This window comes from Gossypium hirsutum, chromosome D13, assembly GCF_007990345.1.
Source record: "Gossypium hirsutum isolate 1008001.06 chromosome D13, Gossypium_hirsutum_v2.1, whole genome shotgun sequence".
In the NCBI taxonomy this organism is placed as follows: Eukaryota; Viridiplantae; Streptophyta; class Magnoliopsida; order Malvales; family Malvaceae; genus Gossypium; species Gossypium hirsutum.
In genome coordinates, this window is record NC_053449.1 from 54164667 (window position 1) to 54182468 (window position 17802).

The 17802-nt window shown below is 33.8% G+C and overlaps 1 protein-coding gene and 1 long non-coding RNA gene across 3 annotated transcripts; one reads left to right on the forward strand and one right to left on the reverse strand.

Moving 5' to 3' along the window:
- Nucleotides 1-6984: 6984 nt before the first annotated feature.
- On the reverse strand, nucleotides 6985-7685 carry LOC121225131 (uncharacterized). Its single transcript, XR_005923029.1, has 2 exons — nucleotides 7577-7685; nucleotides 6985-7315 (listed from the first exon to the last, which is right to left on the reverse strand). It is a non-coding gene; the product is annotated as an uncharacterized lncRNA (long non-coding RNA).
- Nucleotides 7686-10380: 2695 nt separating this feature from the next.
- LOC107920153 (probable UDP-arabinopyranose mutase 5) lies at nucleotides 10381-13216 on the forward strand. Of its 2 annotated transcripts, XM_016849693.2 has the most exons (3): nucleotides 10381-10893; nucleotides 11588-11725; nucleotides 11935-13216. In XM_016849693.2, the coding sequence occupies exons 1-3, from the start codon at nucleotides 10780-10782 to the stop codon at nucleotides 12991-12993; spliced, it is 1311 nt and encodes a 436-aa protein (XP_016705182.1). In that variant the 5' UTR covers nucleotides 10381-10779; the 3' UTR covers nucleotides 12994-13216. The 2 variants fall into 2 exon arrangements, with proteins under 2 accessions (XP_016705182.1, XP_040965071.1); XM_041109137.1 differs by having other exon boundaries at nucleotides 10647-11717; nucleotides 11808-13216.
- Nucleotides 13217-17802: the final 4586 nt, after the last annotated feature.

The window sequence follows — 17802 nt, forward strand, 5'->3', positions numbered from 1 at the left end:
CTTCTCTATTTCTCTTAACGTAATTTTTTTATATTTTTCATTTGTTAAAATATATGTGCATATAGGTTAAGCTCTTTTAGTTTGACATTTTTTGTTTCTTGCTTTTGGGAATCACTTGAAGGAAGGGAGTTCAAGGGGCACAACCGAGTTCAGTTCTTGACTAGATGTAGAGGGTAAGAATTGCAGTTGATGCGGCAAGTAGATTGGAATATTTGCACAAGAAGGTTCAACCTTCGATTATCCACAGAGATATGATATCTAGCAATGTCCTTCTTTTTTAAGACTTCAAAGCGAAGATTGCAGATTTTAACTTCTCAAACTAGGATCCCGACATGGCTGCTCGTTTTCATTCTATTCGTATTTGGGAACCTTCGGCTATCATGCACCTAAGTATGTTATCTAGAGTTGCTTTATATCATTGTTCACTCCTTTTCCGAACCAACCAGTCATTGTTAGTTGCTGACATAATGTTAGAATTAAGTGACCTGAATCCTTATTTAAATAAAATACAGTGATAAAATAAAATAAAAGTAAAATCTCTATAGAACTATACTTCTTTTATTTTATTTTAGAATAAGGTTTTTTAAACCTTATTAAACTCCATCTATTTGATATTGATTAGAATAAGGTGTTTCAATCTTACTACACTCTTATTAGAATATGGTTTTACAAGCCTATAAATAGACATGGTCTACTCCTTTTGTAATTATTCGAATTTGACATAGCGAATTATCTTTTCCTCTGCCCATGATTTTTTCCCCGAAAGGGTTTCCATGTAAAATTTGTGTATTCTTTATTTCTCTCTCTTTTTTCTTTGTAATAAATTGTCATTATCGACGTTCTATTTTTTACAAATTGGTATCCGAGCTTCCGGGTTGTTCATCTCAATCAAGATAATGGCATCTTTGAAGTATGAAATTCTATTGTTGGATCGCAGCACCAGATTCGTGTTGTGGCAGATAAAGATGCAGGTAGTTCTTGCATAGATAGACTTAGAGGAAGCCCTGCTAGGGGTAGATAAGATGCCTTCAACATTGACGAGGAAGAGAAGAAGCGCAAGGACTGAAAGGCATTAACACAGTTACATTTGTATTTGTCTAACGAAATTTTGCAAGATGTGATGAAGGAGAAGACCGATGTTGGATAATGGAAGAGGTTGGAACAAATATGTATGTTGAAAACTCTAACTAGCAAGCTGCATATGAAACAGTGTCTTTATACTCATCATTTGGAGGAAGGTACATCTGTGCACGAACACTTAACAGTGTTTAAAGAATTCTCTCAAACTTGGAGGCCATAGAGGTTTAGTATAATAAGGAAGATCTAGGGTTGATTCTACTTTATTCGTTGCCCTAGTCTTATTCAACCTTTAGAAATACGATTTTATATAGCCGTGAGTCTCTCACAATTGATAAGGTTTATGATATTTTAACCTTATATGATAAGATGAAGCATCTTGTGGTTAAAACTGAGTCTCAAGGCGAGGATCTCATTGTTTGTGGAAGACAAGATCGAAATGTTGATAATGATCGTGAAAGGACACAGAAACGGAATCCTCGCGGCAAATCTAAGGGTAGATCAAAGTCTTCAAACAGAGGTAAAACTTGTAACTTCTGCAAGAAGAAAGGGCACATTAAATCTGAGTGTTATAAGCTACAAAACAAGATCAAAAGGGAGGTTGCGAATCAAAATAAAAAATAACCAGAAAATTCCGGTAAAGCTGATGTTGTAGAAGACTACAGTAATGGTGAACTTCTAGTCACTTCTGTCAACAATTCTAAAGTGAACGATGAGTGGATCCTTGATTTGGGCTACACCTTCCACATGAGTCCCAATCTGGATTGGTTTATAACTTACAAAACAGTGTCTGAATGTGTTGTTTTGATAGGAAATAATGCTTCATATAGAATTGCAGCTGTTGAAACAATTAAAGTTAAGATGTTTGATAGAGTTGTCAGAACACTTAGTGACGTACGACATGTTCCAAAATTGAAGAGAAATTTAATTTCGTTGAGTACTCTTGATTCAAATGGGTACAAATACACAACTGAAAGTGGGGTTTTGAGGATTTCTAAAGGTTCTCTCGTTGTGATAAAAGGGTAGATAAAGACTGTCAAGTTATATGTTTTGCAGGGTTCTATTGCTACTGGTGATGTAGCTGTTGCATCCTCTTCCTTGTCAGATGGTGATATTACTAAAATTTGGCATATGCGTCTAGGGCATATGAGTGAGAATGGCATGATAGAATTGAGCAAAAAAGGACTTGATGGGCAAAGAATTTACAAACTGAAGTTCTGTGAAAATTACATTTTTGGGAAGCAAAAGAGAGTTTGATTCACTAGAGGAATCCATAACACGAAGGAAACATTGGAGTATACTCATTCTGATCAGTGGGGGCCATCTAAAGTGCCTTCGAGAGGTGGAGCTAATTATATGATAACTTTTATTGATGATTTTTCTAGAAAAGTGTGGGCATTCTTCCTGAAGTAGAAAAGCGATGTGTTTTCCGCATTTAAGTCTTGGAAAACTATGATTGAAAAACAGATGGGAAAATAAATAAAATACCTCCGCACTGATAATTGCTTAGAGTTCTATTCTGATGAGTTTAATAAACTGTGCAAGTCAGAAGGGATCGTGAGACACTTGATAGTTCGTTATACTCCACAGCAAAACGGCATTGTAGAACGAATGAACAGAACGATCATGGAGAAGGTTCGATGTATGTTGTTTAATGCCAACTTACCAAAGTTATTTTAGGCCGAAGCAGCCTCTGCTGCATATTTTTTGATCAATCAATCTCAATTTGTTGCCATTGAGAAAAAGACTCCACAAGAGGTATGGTTTGGTAATCCTGCTAACTGTTCTGATTTAAAGATCTTTGGGCGTCCTACGTATGCTCATGTTGATAATGGAAAATTAAAACCGAGATCCATTAAATGTGTTTTTCTTGGTTATAAAGCTGGTGTAAAAGGGTATAAGTTATGGTGTCCTAAAAATAGAAAAGTTGTGATTAACAGAGATGTTATTTTTGATGAAACTACTATGCTACCTAACTTATCTCTCAAAGGCTCTTCCAATAAAGAAAATCAAAAGCAGGTGGAACATCAGATTAATCCAGAATCTACGACAGAGTCGACTCTTCAAGTTAGTACAAAAATTCATAATAGAGTTGCTTCTTCACCACAATACTCTCTCGCCAAAAACAGAACTAAAAGGGAAATTAAATTTCTAAAGAAGTATGCCGAGAATGATCTAGTTGCTTATGCTTTTAATGTGGCTGAAGATATAGATGCAAACCAAGATCCATCTAATTATTTTAAGGCGGTTAGTTGTGATGACTCAGAAAAGTGGATGTTTGTTATGCAAAAGGAGATGGAATCACTCTATAAAAACAAAACATGGGATCTTGTGAAACTTCCTAAAGCTAAAAAAGTTATTCGTTGTAAATGAGTGTTTACAAAGAAATAGTGGGCTCCAAGAGTTGATGAACCCATATATAAAACAAGGCTTGTTGCCAAGGGTTACAGTCAAATTTCAGGAGTGGACTTTACAGATGTGTTCTCCCCAGTTGTGAAGCATAGTTCGATTCGAGCTTTGCTTGGTATTGTGGCCATGCATGATTTGGAGTTTGGGCAGTTAGATGTAAAAACTGCATTTTTGCATGGAGAACTTGAGGAGGATATTTACATACAACAACCAGAGAGTTTTATAGTCTCAAAAAAAGAGAACTATGTTTACTTGCTGAAAAAGTCCCTTTACGGTTTGAAATAGTCACCAAGACAGTGGTACAAGAGGTTTGATTCCTTTATGACTTCTCATGATTTTAAAAGAAGTAGCTTTGATAGTTGTGTTTACTTTAAGAAAAACAGTGATGGTTCTTTTGTGTATCTACTCCTTTATATTGATTACATGTTAATAGCAGCGAAAGATAAATGAGAGATAAGAAATATCAAAGCCCAACTAAGTGAAGAATTTGAGATGAAAGATTTGGGACCAACAAAAAATATACTTGGTATGAAGATTCTCAGAGATAGAAAAACAAGTAAATTGTACCTAAGTCAGAAGGGTTACATTAAGAAAGTTCTTTGCAGATTCAATATGCAGAATGCTAAGCCTGTTAGTACTCCTTTAGCAGCTAATTTCAGACTTTTGTCGGCTTTGTCTTTACAATCAGATGATGAGATTGAGTATATGTCACATGTTCCATACTCTACTGCAGTGGGATCCTTCATATATGCTATGGTTTCTTCACGTCCAGATTTATCATATGCAATCAGTGCAGTTAGCAAATACATGGTGAATCCCGGTAAAGAACATTGGAAAACAGTTTAGTGGATTTTAAGATACTTACGATGTAATACTGATGTTTGCTTATAGTTTGGAAGAACTAGAGATGGAGTCATTGGGTATGTTGATGCTAATTTTGCTGGAGACCCTGATGGAAGAAGATCTCTTATAAGTTATGTCTTTACAATCGGAGGTTGTGCAATCAGTTGGAAAGCCACTTTGCAAACTACAGTTGCTTTGTCTACCACTGAAGGTGAGTACATGGCAATTGTTGAAACCATTTTTTTTGTGAAAATGGGATCGACTTGAATTTTGAAAATGAAAACGAAAAAAAAGAAGTCGCCACCAATCCTTTTTTTATTTAGGTGTGATCGGATCACCTCATAATTTAATCATTTTAATAAAAGTTTAAATTTACTAAAACGATAATTTTTGGTCTACAAAATCTAGAAAACAGGTTTGGGAGTCGGTTACACACCCTTGATGCGCCCAAAATTGGTACCAAAATTGGTACCTAGTTGATTAATTAGTGTCTTAGTGTCGAAGATTGAAAACTTTGAAGAGTTTTTTTTTTAAAATACGATCCTTAAAAAAAACTTGAATAACATGGGTTGAAATTTAAGATTCTCTTGTTCTGAAGGAATATCACATCCAGCAAGTTAGGATACAATACTTTAAACCCTCGAAACCAAGATTACGTTATGGTTTCCAAAACCCATACTTTGAAATTTTAAGAGGATATTTGGCTATTTGGTCGAACGAGAAAACGAAACCCAGCACGTTAGGGCACATTTTCTCGAATTTTCAAACGCAAAATATTGCCTTGTTTCGAGATTTTTTGATTTGGATAAAAGGGAAATGAAATGCTTAAAAATGTACGTTTAATTTATTAGGTTTTTAAAGAAATCGTTAAATACGTAAAAGGAGTTATATGTGGTTACATATGATAGTACTACATACGTTTGAGATAACCGTGACATAGTATGCATAATAAAATATACATATAGCATCGATACTAACAAATCTTAATATTAACATGCATGAATAGGAATAATGATATAAATGACAATATAATAATAACAATAATAACAACAACAATAACTATAATAATAAATCTAAATTTTGAAAGTATTTGAAAATTAGCAAATAAATAGATAATGGAATGAGATAGTAATAATAATGGCAAGAATAAAATACACAAACCAATGTAAAAAAATGAATAATAAATAAAATAAGAACTAATGTAAGTTTGATTACAAAATTGAAAATAAGTAATTAAATAAACATTAAATGAAACTGTTTTAAAGCATTATAAATATAATAATAGTAATAATAAAAATAAAAGGACAAAAAAAGGATTTAAGGGATAGATTTTAAAATGAAATAAAAAAAGATAATAAAGGACTAAAGTAAAACGTGCGCCAAGAAAGAAGGACTGATTAGGAAAATATCCCCAGCCTTATGCGCAACGTTTCAGCGCGGATTAAAATGAAATAAATAGAAAAATAACAGGCAAATTAAAAGAAAGAAAAAAACGAAAAGGACTAAATTACAACGCGACGCAAAGGCGGAAGGTCTGCGCGCGCAAATATACCATTGGTTGAAAACACGCGGATCCTCCAGGTGGGTCGGGTTGAAATTCGGGTAAGGGCAAAACTGCGCCGTTTTGGGGCTATTGAAGCCAGCCTTAAACGACACCGTTTAAATGGGCTTATAAAAGGCAAATTTTTTTTAAAATTTTCATTCTTTTCTTCCTTTTCAAAAAAAAAGAAAAAAAACTCTCAACACTCTCCCCTCTCTCCAAGCATCGGTCAAAGGTCCAGCCATCGGCCACCACGTCCACCGAGTGCCGGCGCCATCGACCGCCGCATGCGATTGCCGGAGTTCATCGGAAAAAGACCATTTTGGTCATTTCTCCTCCTTTAGTCCGTTTCTTGAGATGAAAAATCCAAAAGAGCAAAGAAAAATAAAGAACCTTCCCCTTTTAAGCCCGATTCCGACGACGACAAAGGGACTTTCGTCGACGGAGTAACTGGGTGAATCAAATACGTTTCTCTTTTCCTTTTTTATTTTCGTAGATAAAAAAGAAATAAAAAATAAAAAAACACTAGATTTAAAACAAAAAAAATGAAATATCACCTTGAAATCAAAGTCTTTTTCTTTTTTTATTATTAAATTTCGAAGAAGAATACAAATATTTCATTTTCAGCTTTTATAGCCGAACCAAAGCTATTTGCTATTATTATTTTTTGTCCTTTTGCGATTTGTTTTTTTTTCTTGTTGTATCATTCTCTGTTGTTGCGTGTTGTTTGTTGTTTTGCAGGGCTGAGGTGACGTGCGGCAGTGGGCGTGTGCTGGAGGCGTGCGGCGCTGGAGACCCTGGCTAGGGTTTTTTTGCTAAAAAAAATATAGTTTGTGGGCTGTTGTTATTTTGGGCTTAGGGTTTTAGTTTTGTTTGGGCTTGTAAAAGTTTTGGGCTTGTTGGGTTTGTATTGGGTTTTTATTTTTGTTTGTTTTTGCCTGGGCAAAATTGGCCCATAACAGTGATTATTGAAGCTTGTAAAGAAGCTATTTGGTTGAAGGGACTCTTTAGTGAACTCAATGAAGACCTTCAAATCAATACACTATTTTGTGGCATTGAAGTGTCATCTTCCTTACAAAAGACCAAATGTTTCATGAGAGAACAAAACACATTGATGTTCGTTATCATTTTGTTCGTGATATTATTGCTTGTGATGATATTGTTATGAGCAAAATTAGTACTCATGAAAATCCTGCAGATATGATTGTAATATCCAATTTTTACCCGAGCCTAACTAAACCTAAAGCCTAGGTTACATCAAACCCAAACCCATTAGCCTAAAACTAGACCTAACCCTAATGGCCCAAACCCATAACAGTCAAAGAAATCTTAAGCAGATTGAAGCAAATCGGCGCCACAGCAACTGCCCTTGTCGCGGCAACCGTCACCACCCACGTTCATCATGCTCGCACGTTCAGCAGCCTTGCAGTGCTCGTTTCCATGTACCTGTAACAAATAAACCACGAGCAACACTAATATGATAGATACAACATATTGTAAAGAAGTTTTGGCTATAAAAAGACAATGGATTTCTGTAATAGGGGTTAGCAAAAATATTGTATGAAAAAACATTAAAGAAAATACCAAAATAAGGAATCAAAAAGGCAAATTTTTGAAGGTATTTGTTTTGTTCCTTTTCTTCCTTTTATTTTTTTCTATCTTGTTTCTTAAAACAAAAGCGGAAAAGGGAAGTAGAGGAGGACTTACCGTCGCATGCGGCATTGAGGGATCTTCATTCCGTCGTCGAAGTGAGAGGAATGCAGAGCGGCAATGGGAAAGGGAGGCTGCGGCAAACACAAAAATGACAGAGAAAGGGAATGACTTTAGGGTTTTAAAATGGGATTTTATAGGGTTCAAAAAGGGCCATTTGCGCGATTGGTCCTTCGCTTTTTGGGGTTTTTTAAATTAAATTTATTATTTATTTTAAATTTTACTGCATATTTTAATATTGTTTCAATTCGGTCCTCGTTGCTGTGCAGTGTTTGGAAGGTTTGGGTAAATTTCTCTTTGGGTCTTTCATTGTTAATTGTGTGTTCTAATTGGTCCATTCATATTTTATTATTTTCAAATTTACCCCTTTTTTAAATTAAAGTTTTAATTAATCCTTCATTTTTTATTTTAAGGTTTTTTTTATATAAATACTGTTAGATTGTTATTATTACTGTATTGTTATTAGTATTATTTAATATTATATTAAATATTAATATTATTATACCTATATGTATATACGCATATGTATGTTAATAGATATATGTACATATTTTAAATGGTTTTAGAATATATATACATGTTTTATATATTTTATTATTACTTTATTTTTCTTAGTTTATATAGATATATACGTACATATATTTATATTTTATAATATTTTTATAGTTTTTAAATATTTTATAATCCAAATATATATACGGTTTTATAATATATATATACATACATTATTCAAAATTATTATAAATATTTTTTTTCCGCATTTTTCTTATATATAAACATATATATTTTTTCATAATTTATTAATATATTTTGTTTATATTTTTATTTTATTTATTTGTATTTATTTCTATATATATTTTTAAATACTTATACCTATACATATTTTATATTTTATTTTTATAACTTTATTATATATGCTTTAATATATGCATATACATATTTTTAAAATTTACTTATATATCATATTTTATTTTGTAAATATATATACATATGATTTAAATTAAAGTAATGGTTTCATGTTATGTATTAATATTTTATCATACTTTTAAAGAAAATATAATTTGGTTTTGTCAAAGCATTAAAATCATCATATTTTATAAATTTTCAAAATATTTGGCATTCATGATTCTCGAGAAAGATCGTGTCCTAACTTACTGGATTGCGATTATTTTTCGATGAATTTAGAAAACCAAGTATTTATTTTGCAATAAATTCACACAAATTTCAAATAAAAGCTTATTCTCGGGAATCCAAAAATGTCGGGTCCTAACTTACTGGTCGTGACATTTTATTAACTCGAAATAAGAATTTCTAAAACCAGAGGCAATATTCTGTATTTGGAATTTTGATAAATTGTGCCCTAACTTACTGGGTTTTGATTTTCTACATTTGACCTAAGATAGCCGAATATCCTTCTTAGATTTAATCGCGTGAGTCTTGAAATCAAAAGACGAACTTGATTTTGAAGATTTAAAAATATTGTGCCCTAACTCACTGGGTGTGATGTTTTTTTCTTTGAAATAAGAATGTTTATCATTTTAATTCATTCACGAGTTAAAATTTTTTATTTAAATTCTTTTCAAATTTGACATCAAGACATAAAATAATCAAATTTGGTATCGATTTTTGGGCGTTATGAGGGTGCTAACTCTTCCTCGTGCGTAACTGATTCCCGAACCTGTTTTCTCAAATTTCGCAGACCAAAATCGTTTTTAAGGTGAGCCGATCACACCTCAATCAAGGATCGGTGGCGACTCCAATATTTGTTTTTAAAGTCGACAACAAATTTTTGTTTTTCAAAAAAATGGTTTCGACAATGATGACTAAGTCACTTCCTATAACCAAGTTTGAGCATTGCTTAGACTTGATTTGTGTTCATTGTTGAAGTTAAACCCTTAAGGGGTTTTATAGAAGAGGTGGAGAACTTGTTCGTTGAGAGTTCGCGATGAAGAACTTGTTCATTGAGAATTCGTGTCAATATGGAGATTGTTAGAATTAAGTTACCCGAATCCTTATTTAAATAAAATACAGTGGTAAAATAAAATAAAAGTAAAATCCCTATAGAACTATACTTCTTTTATTTTATTTTAGAATAAGATTTTTTAAACCTTATTAATCTCCATCTATTTGATATTGATTAGAATAATGTGTTTCAATCTTATTACACTCTTATTAGAATATGGTTTTACAAGCCTATAAATAGACATAGTCTACTCCTTTTGTGATTATTCGAATTTGACATAGTGAATTATCTTCTCATCTACCCGTGGTTTTTTTTTCCAAAAGGGTTTCCACGTAAAATCTGTGTATTCTTTATTTTTTTTCTCTTTTTTTCTTTGGGATAAATTGTCATTATCGACGTTCTATTTTTTTACATATAAATAATTGAAGGGAGGAAAGCAGAAGGAGAAGTAGAAGAAAATGAAAAAACAAAGAAAGCTAAAATAACATAAAAGGAAATAATTAAATTACTCAAAACAAAAAAAATATAGGGACCAGTTGTATAATTTAACCTAAAATTTTTATTTGAAATGATAATTTAATGTACCACGTTAGCTTATTGTTACACCGTTAACGATAATTAATGGCTCAGTGACTAAAATGTTACAACATAATATCGTCAATGACTAAAATGTAACATTTTAAACATAAGTAATTAAAATATAAAATAAGATAAACAAAAGTGACTATTTTAATAGTTTACAAGGATATATAGGTTCATCTACAGGGATATATAAAGATTTATATAGGTTCGTCTACAAGGATATGATGTCTACTACTTGAGTCTATTAAAACGTCCTATCAAGTTGGATTGGATGACCTATCCCATTTTTGAAATTAAAATATGACTGGATGATAAGATAACTCAATCAATCCAGATTTGAAGTAGAAACCATTATTTTATCAGCCCATGATTCAACCGACCCAGTCCAATTCCACACGTGTGAAGTCGAGTTTGTCTGAAGATGACGAATAGAAAATTTTGTCAAACACAGTGGACGGAGAAGCCGCTGCAGATCTATCGCCTTCAATACTGCAAAAGGGGATCAAGAACTTGGACCAATTCTTCTTTATGTTTATATGATTTTTTTTTTGTAATTATACATATAATTTATAGTTATAGATCCAAGAATCTCATCTTTTTTTATTTGTTTTTCAGAAAATATAAATTAATGAGAATGAATTTAGTAATTAAATGAATGAGAACCCCGCCTTGTTTGCTATCTCTAACTTTAGATTCTGCTGTCCATAACCTTTCCAATATCACTGATCTCTCTCCTTTTCCTGATCACATTCTCATCGAACTCTTCTTGGTAAAATTTTCTTTCTCTTTCTTTCCCTTCTTTGTCTTCTTTGAGTTTTCTTGCCTTTTGGATAGATGGGTAGTTTTAATTTCTTGATTGCTTTTTGGGTTGTTCTTTTTATGTGAAGCTATGAGTAGTTTATGTGTTGATTTGCATGTATGTATGGGGAAATTGAGTCATTTGATTTTGATGGGATATGGCTGAGTCTTCAGAGCGTACTTGATAATTTTATTGTTGTGTTGTCTAGTCTGTATTCTGCAATTTCAATTTTCTTTTGATTATCTATTTCAAATATTAAAGTGCATTTCTTTTATTTTTTCAAGTCTCACCCTTAAGTTGAGTTTCTTCGATTTGATTCCTTTGTCTTTTGGATCACTTGATCTGAACATTTTGCTATTGGTACCACTTGTTTACTAATTTTCTTTGCTATGATAATTTCTTTTTCCCTGTTTATTAAATTTAATACATTGCTGAATTAACCTCGTTTGAGTTCTCTAAATTCTTTTCTGTTTTCCCTTTTGTCTTCCAAATCCTTTGAACCTGAAAATAATTGAAAAACAATTCAGCTCGTTGTTATTATTTTTCTTTCTGTCTGACTAGATTCATGGGTCAATCTTACCTCTGTAACCTTATATTATATGTAACTCTTGTTTGGTTCTAGTTGCATTCATTTAGTTAAGATAAATTCTCATGATTCTAGCAGAGAACATTGAGAGCTGGAAAGCTAACCGAGAGAGTTCTTAAGCTGTTCATAGCTACTGGCAAGGACGAGGTCTTCTCACTTATCCAGGCACTCAACATTCAAGTTACAGTTACCCCTGTCCTTCCTACCAGTAAGTTAGTTTCAGAATTTCTTTTTCTTTTATTGTCTCTCCAAATGAGTTTTGAGTTGATTTCCGAATGGATTTTTGTTCCCTCCATAGGATGCTCCAAGAAATTCTGAGATTAGTTTAATCAGGGGGATTCACAGTAGCTTGGTCTAAAGAGTAACGAAGCTGATTTTAAGAGGCTTGAGTATTCTGAATTCTGTTGACGTTTGTATTTGGCAAGATGTCTCTATCAATTAAGGATGATGAGATTGATATTGTTATAGGAGCACTACGTCCTGACCTGACATCTTTCATGAATGAGTGGAGGACCATATTCTCTCGATTTCATCTCATAATTGTTAAAGACCCTGATTTGAAAGAGGAGCTCAAAATTCCAGAGGGCTTTAACCTTGATGTCTATAAAAAGCCTGACATAGATCGTGTTGTGGGTACTTCTACTTCAACCATTTTCTCTGGCTATTCATGCCGGTATTTTGGCTATCTGGTTTCTCGGAAGAAGTACATTATCTCTGTGGATGATGACTGTTACCCAGCCAAGGACAATAAAGGCATTTTGGTGGATGCTGTTGCCCAGCATATTACTAACCTTACAACCCCGGCCACACCATTCTTTTTTAACACTCTGTATGACCCTTTCACTGAAGGTGCAGATTTTGTTCGTGGCTACCCATTCAGTCTTCGGAGTGGGGTACAGTGTGCTTTGTCATGTGGGCTATGGCTTAATTTAGCTGACTATGATGCACCTACTCAAGCCCTCAAGCCAGAAGAAAGGAATTCCAGATATGTTGATGCAGTTCTGACGGTTCCAGCTAGAACCCTGATGCCTATTAGCGGAATCAACATCGCTTTTAATCGGGAGGTGATTGGACCTGCCTTGCTTCCGTCTTTGAGGTTGGGTGGGGAAGGTAAGTTTAGGTGGGAAACAATGGAAGACATATGGAGTGGGATGTGTGTTAAGGTTGTATGCGATCACCTGGGACTTGGTGTGAAAACTGGGATGCCATATGTCTGGAGAAATGATAGAGGTGATGCTATAGCAAGCTTGAGAAAAGAATGGGAGGGTGTGAAGCTGATGGAGGAAGTCGTACCTTTCTTTCAGTCGGTGAGGTTGTCACGGGAAGCTACAACAACAGAGGACTGTGTAGCTGAGGTGGCAAATGTTGTTAAAGAGCAGCTAGAATCGAAAGATCCCATGTTTGCTCGTGCAGCTAAAGCCATGGTGGATTGGGTAAAGCTGTGGAAATCAGTTGGATCTAGCACATCCTCACCGGGGGCATAGGATTAAGACATGGTTATAATTTGTGTGTTTTTGCTTTTTGGTTTGCTAGAATTATTTCTATCATACACTCTTCCATGATGGTGATATTACGTGGAATATCTGTTTGTAATTGAGCTGCAACCTGAATTGGTTTGCTTGCTAGTGATATTACGTGGCAAAACTGAACTTGAAGACTTTTGGCAACATTTTAAGACTATCTGATGCTGGGTTTTGAGTTTTGTAATTCAAATTATTAAGATTTTTTCTTTCAATTAGATAAAAACCCAGCCCAATTCGGCTACACATAGAAAATCAGATTCAAACAAGGATTGGAGTTGGCAAACACAACCCGGCGATGGAGTCCAATACGTATGCACGTTTTGCACGCTTTGACACTCACTTCGCCGCTAAATAGATTATATAGCGAAAAATAGAAGATAATACGTGTAAATTCATATCACGAGTGTAGTAAATTTTAGTGTTATATATTTTTGTATATATATTTAAAATATTTTATTTATAAACATAATGATATTTGAAATAATTAATTAAAATATTTCACATATAAAAATATTTGAAATATCATACTCATAATGTAGATGAAAAATTAATGATATTTAAAATAATTATTGATTTTATAATATTCATCATACGTACTATATATGGTCGTTAAATTAGTCTATTTTTAATGGCATGTTGATATGGTCGTTAGTTGACTAACAATCAACATTAACTACCGACGTGACGCTCCAAATGAAATTAAATACTGATGTGACACTATTTTGTCACCAAATTGAAACTAATAAATGGCCTCAAGGTTCGGCTCCCATGTCTCAAACCCGGTTCACATTTCTATAGTCAAAACATTCTTAATATACTTTTAAACATGACTGTCGAAACCGTTTTTTTGAAAACAAAAATTTAGTTGTCGACTTTTTTTAAAAAACAAAACTGGAGTCGCCACCGACCCTTTATTAAGGTGTGATCGGCCCACCTTAAAAATAATTTTGGTCTGCGAAATTTGAGAAAACAGGTTCGGGAGTCAGTTACGCACAAGGAAGGATTAGCACCCTCGTAACGCCCAAAATTGGTACCAAATTGATTTTTTTTAATGTCTTGGTGTCGAAAATTTTAAAAGATTTTAAAAGAAAACTTTTATTTCATGAATGGATTAAAATAAAAAGACATTCTTATTTCAAAGAAATAAAACACCACACCCAATGAGTTAGGGCACAATGTTTTTAAATCTTCAAAATACCCGAATATTGCCTTTTGTTTTTGAAAATTCTTATTTCGAGAAGAAAATGTCATGACCAGTAAGTTAGGACCCAACATTTTGAATTCCTGAGGATAAGCTTTTATTTAAAATTTGAATTTATTGCAAAACAAATACTTGGCCTTCTAAATTCATCGAAAAAATAATCGCGATCCAGTAAGTTAGGACACGACCTTCCTCGAGAACCATGAATACCAAATATTTTAAAATTTATAAAACAGGATTTAAATACTTTGAGAAAATCAAAATATATATTTTTAAAATGGATGCTAAAAAGGGTTAAGGTACAACATGGAACAAATACTTTAATTTAAAATGTATATGTAAATTGTAAAAATAAAATAAAAGTATAAAGATATGCATATGTGTATATATTTTCCGAAATAAAAAATGTATATATATGTAGGTAAACCATGAAAATATGTGCACATTTAAATGCTTATGTATATATGTACAATATGTATATATAAAATGATAAAAAAATACTTACAATAATATTAAAGAAAAATGTGTACATAAATATATTATAGAAAATGTATGTGTATTTTAAATGTGGGAGTGGTGAAGATAAAATAATGATAAATAAATATAAATAAAATATGTACATGTGAATCAATAAAATAAAAATATAAAATTATATATACATATATATTTACAAAATAAAGAATGTGTAAGTATGTATAAAATATGAGCATGTGAAAGAAAAATAAAAACTATAAAAAAAAAAGAAATTTTAAAAATGTGCGAACGAAATGTATGCATGCATGTATAAAAGCTTAAAATATATATTAAATATGCATGTAGGTTATACATAAAATATGCGTATGTATGAATGAAATAATAACAATAATAATGTTAATAATAATAACAATAAATAAAATAGAACAAAATAAGGGTATAGCATAATTATGATAAGAAACTAAAATGGATTAAATTGAACAAAAGACGAAAAAAAGGCAAATTTGAAATAATAAAAAAAGACCACTTTGAATGCACAGGAAACAATGGAGGACCAAAAGGGAAATTATTCCCGCCTTCCCAAAACGCTGCGCAGTGATGGGCCAAATTGAAGCAAAATTAAAATCTGCGACCCAATTTAAAAAAAAAGAAAAATAGGATTTAACTGAAACGCGTTGCAAAAGGGATGGGCCAGTTGCGCAAATTCCCCATTGAAGCCAAACGCGCGGATCCTTCCCGCCGGGTCGTGTCACCGCGCGGGTCGCACCTGGCTAAAACGGTGCCGTTTGAACGTTATTTAAAACAAAATTTTTCCCTAAAAAAGTCATTTGGAACCGAATGAAAAAAGAAAAAAAATAAAAGAAAACTGTGTTTTTTTTTGGTGCTCTGCTAGGGTTTAATCCCTAGCGTCCTCGCGCCACCCCTCGGCCCATGCCGGCATTCTGATCGCGGCGGATACGGCGACGGTCCGGCGTCTTCGATGAAAGAGGTAAGACCCCTCCTTTTTCTTTGTTATTTTAAACAAAATAATGATGAAAATAAAAGAAGAAAAAAAACAAGAAAAATTTTGAAAAGAAAACGCTGTAAAATAAAAAGCAAAAATCACATTTGAAAAACAAGTTTAATCTGTATTTCTTTCAATTTCTCTGTGTATTTCTCCATTAATACCATCCTTTTTATAGATTTTGATAGGCCTTTTATAGGCCGAAAGAAAGAAAATAAATTAAATCTAAATTTTTTTCTTTGTTGTTTTTTCTTTCAGGACTCTTTGAATCCGTTTTGCAGGTGTGTGGAGAGTTTGGCGCGCGTGGAGGCCGAAACGTGCGGCAATCGGGGGTTGGGTGCGGCATGGGTGCTGTTGCGGCGCTGAGGCAGATGCGGCTCTCCTTATTGCTTAGGGTTTTTTCTGTTTAATTTTGATGTGTTGGGCTGTTAGCTGCTAGGTTTAGGGGTTATTGGGCCAGTTATTTGTTGGGCCTTACACGAGTTTAGGCCTGCTATTAAAAAACTAAAATTGCCTGCTTTGTTTTTGTTTGGGCCCGGGCAATTTGGGCTTGTACAGCTGCCCCTCTTTGCTCATTGTCGTGTAACGGGAATAGAGCAAAGACTAAAAGTCCAATTGTGCCCGGCCTTACTGAGCCTCGACTTCTTTGGTGCTTTTCTTCTTCAAGTAGCTTCATTCCTTCCTACTGCATCTTCAGAGGTACAGGAACTAGCGTTTCAATCTACTCCACTGCAATGTCAGGGAGATAAGATTCATATGCTGTAGCTTCTCAATTTGCTATCTTTAATCTGCTCCACTGCAACTTCAGGGAGATAAGACTTGTAGTTTCAATTTGTTCTGCTACAACTTAAAGATAAATCTGATGCGGTCTGCTCTACTGCAACTTCAGAGAGATGAGATCTGCGGTTTTAATCCACTCCATTGCAACTTCAAGGAGATTGGATTGGTTATTTTAGTCTGCTCCACTGCAACTTCAGGGAGATAAAACTTGTATCTGCGATCTACTTCACCACCAGTATGGGAAGACAAGATCTGCTTTATTCGATATACTTCACGCCAATACATGAAGACAAGATCTGCTTTTTCGATCGATTCCACTGCCGACCAGGGAGGTAGAATTACTGGCTTCAATATACTCCACTGCAAGTTCAGGGAGGTAAAATCCGCCATCTTCGATCTGCTCCACTACTGCTTAGGGAGGCAAGATCTGTAATCTTCAATCTAATATTCGCCACCAGTATGGGAAGATAAAATATGTATATTCGATCCACTTCGCTACTGATATAGGGAGACAGGACCTACTATCTTTGATCTACTTCACGCCAGTACATGAAGATAAGATCTATTTTCTTCGATCTACTCCACCACCAGTATGGGGAGACAAGATCTGTTTCTTTGATCTACTTCACGCTAGTACATGAAGACAAGATCTGTTTTCTTCGATCTACTTCGCCACCGGTATGGGAAGACAAGATCTACTATCTTTGATCTATTTCATGCCAGTACATGAAGACAAGATCTGCTATCTTTGATCTACTCCACCACCAGTATGGGGACAAGATCTGTTTTCTTCGATCTGCTTCGCCACCAGTATGGGAAGACATGATCTGGTATCTCTGATCTACTTCACGCCAGTATGTGAAGACAAGATCTGTTTCTTTGATCTGCTTTGCCACCAATATGGGAAGGCAGGATCTGGTAGCTATGATCTACTTCACGTTAGTACATGAAGACAAGATCTGCTTTTCTTTTCAGCCTGCTCCGTTGTTGCTCAGGGAGATAAGGCTTTATGATTTCGCTGATCTATTCTCTGGGGAACATGACCTGTATAATTTACTTTATGAACCTAATTATGCCTAGTGATTAGGATGTCATGATCATAATAAACCCAATGCTCCTAACTAGACATGTATGAATGACCTTTGAATGTTATGTCATGAAAAAATGAATATTGAATGTTTAAAGTTATTATTGCTCATTAAGGCTTCCTTTGTGGCAACAACGCTTCGTTAAAACTTGAAAATTTAAATCTTGACTCTTGACTCCTAGATATCTCCGACCTTTTAACCCGGTGAAGTCTAAACAATAGTCC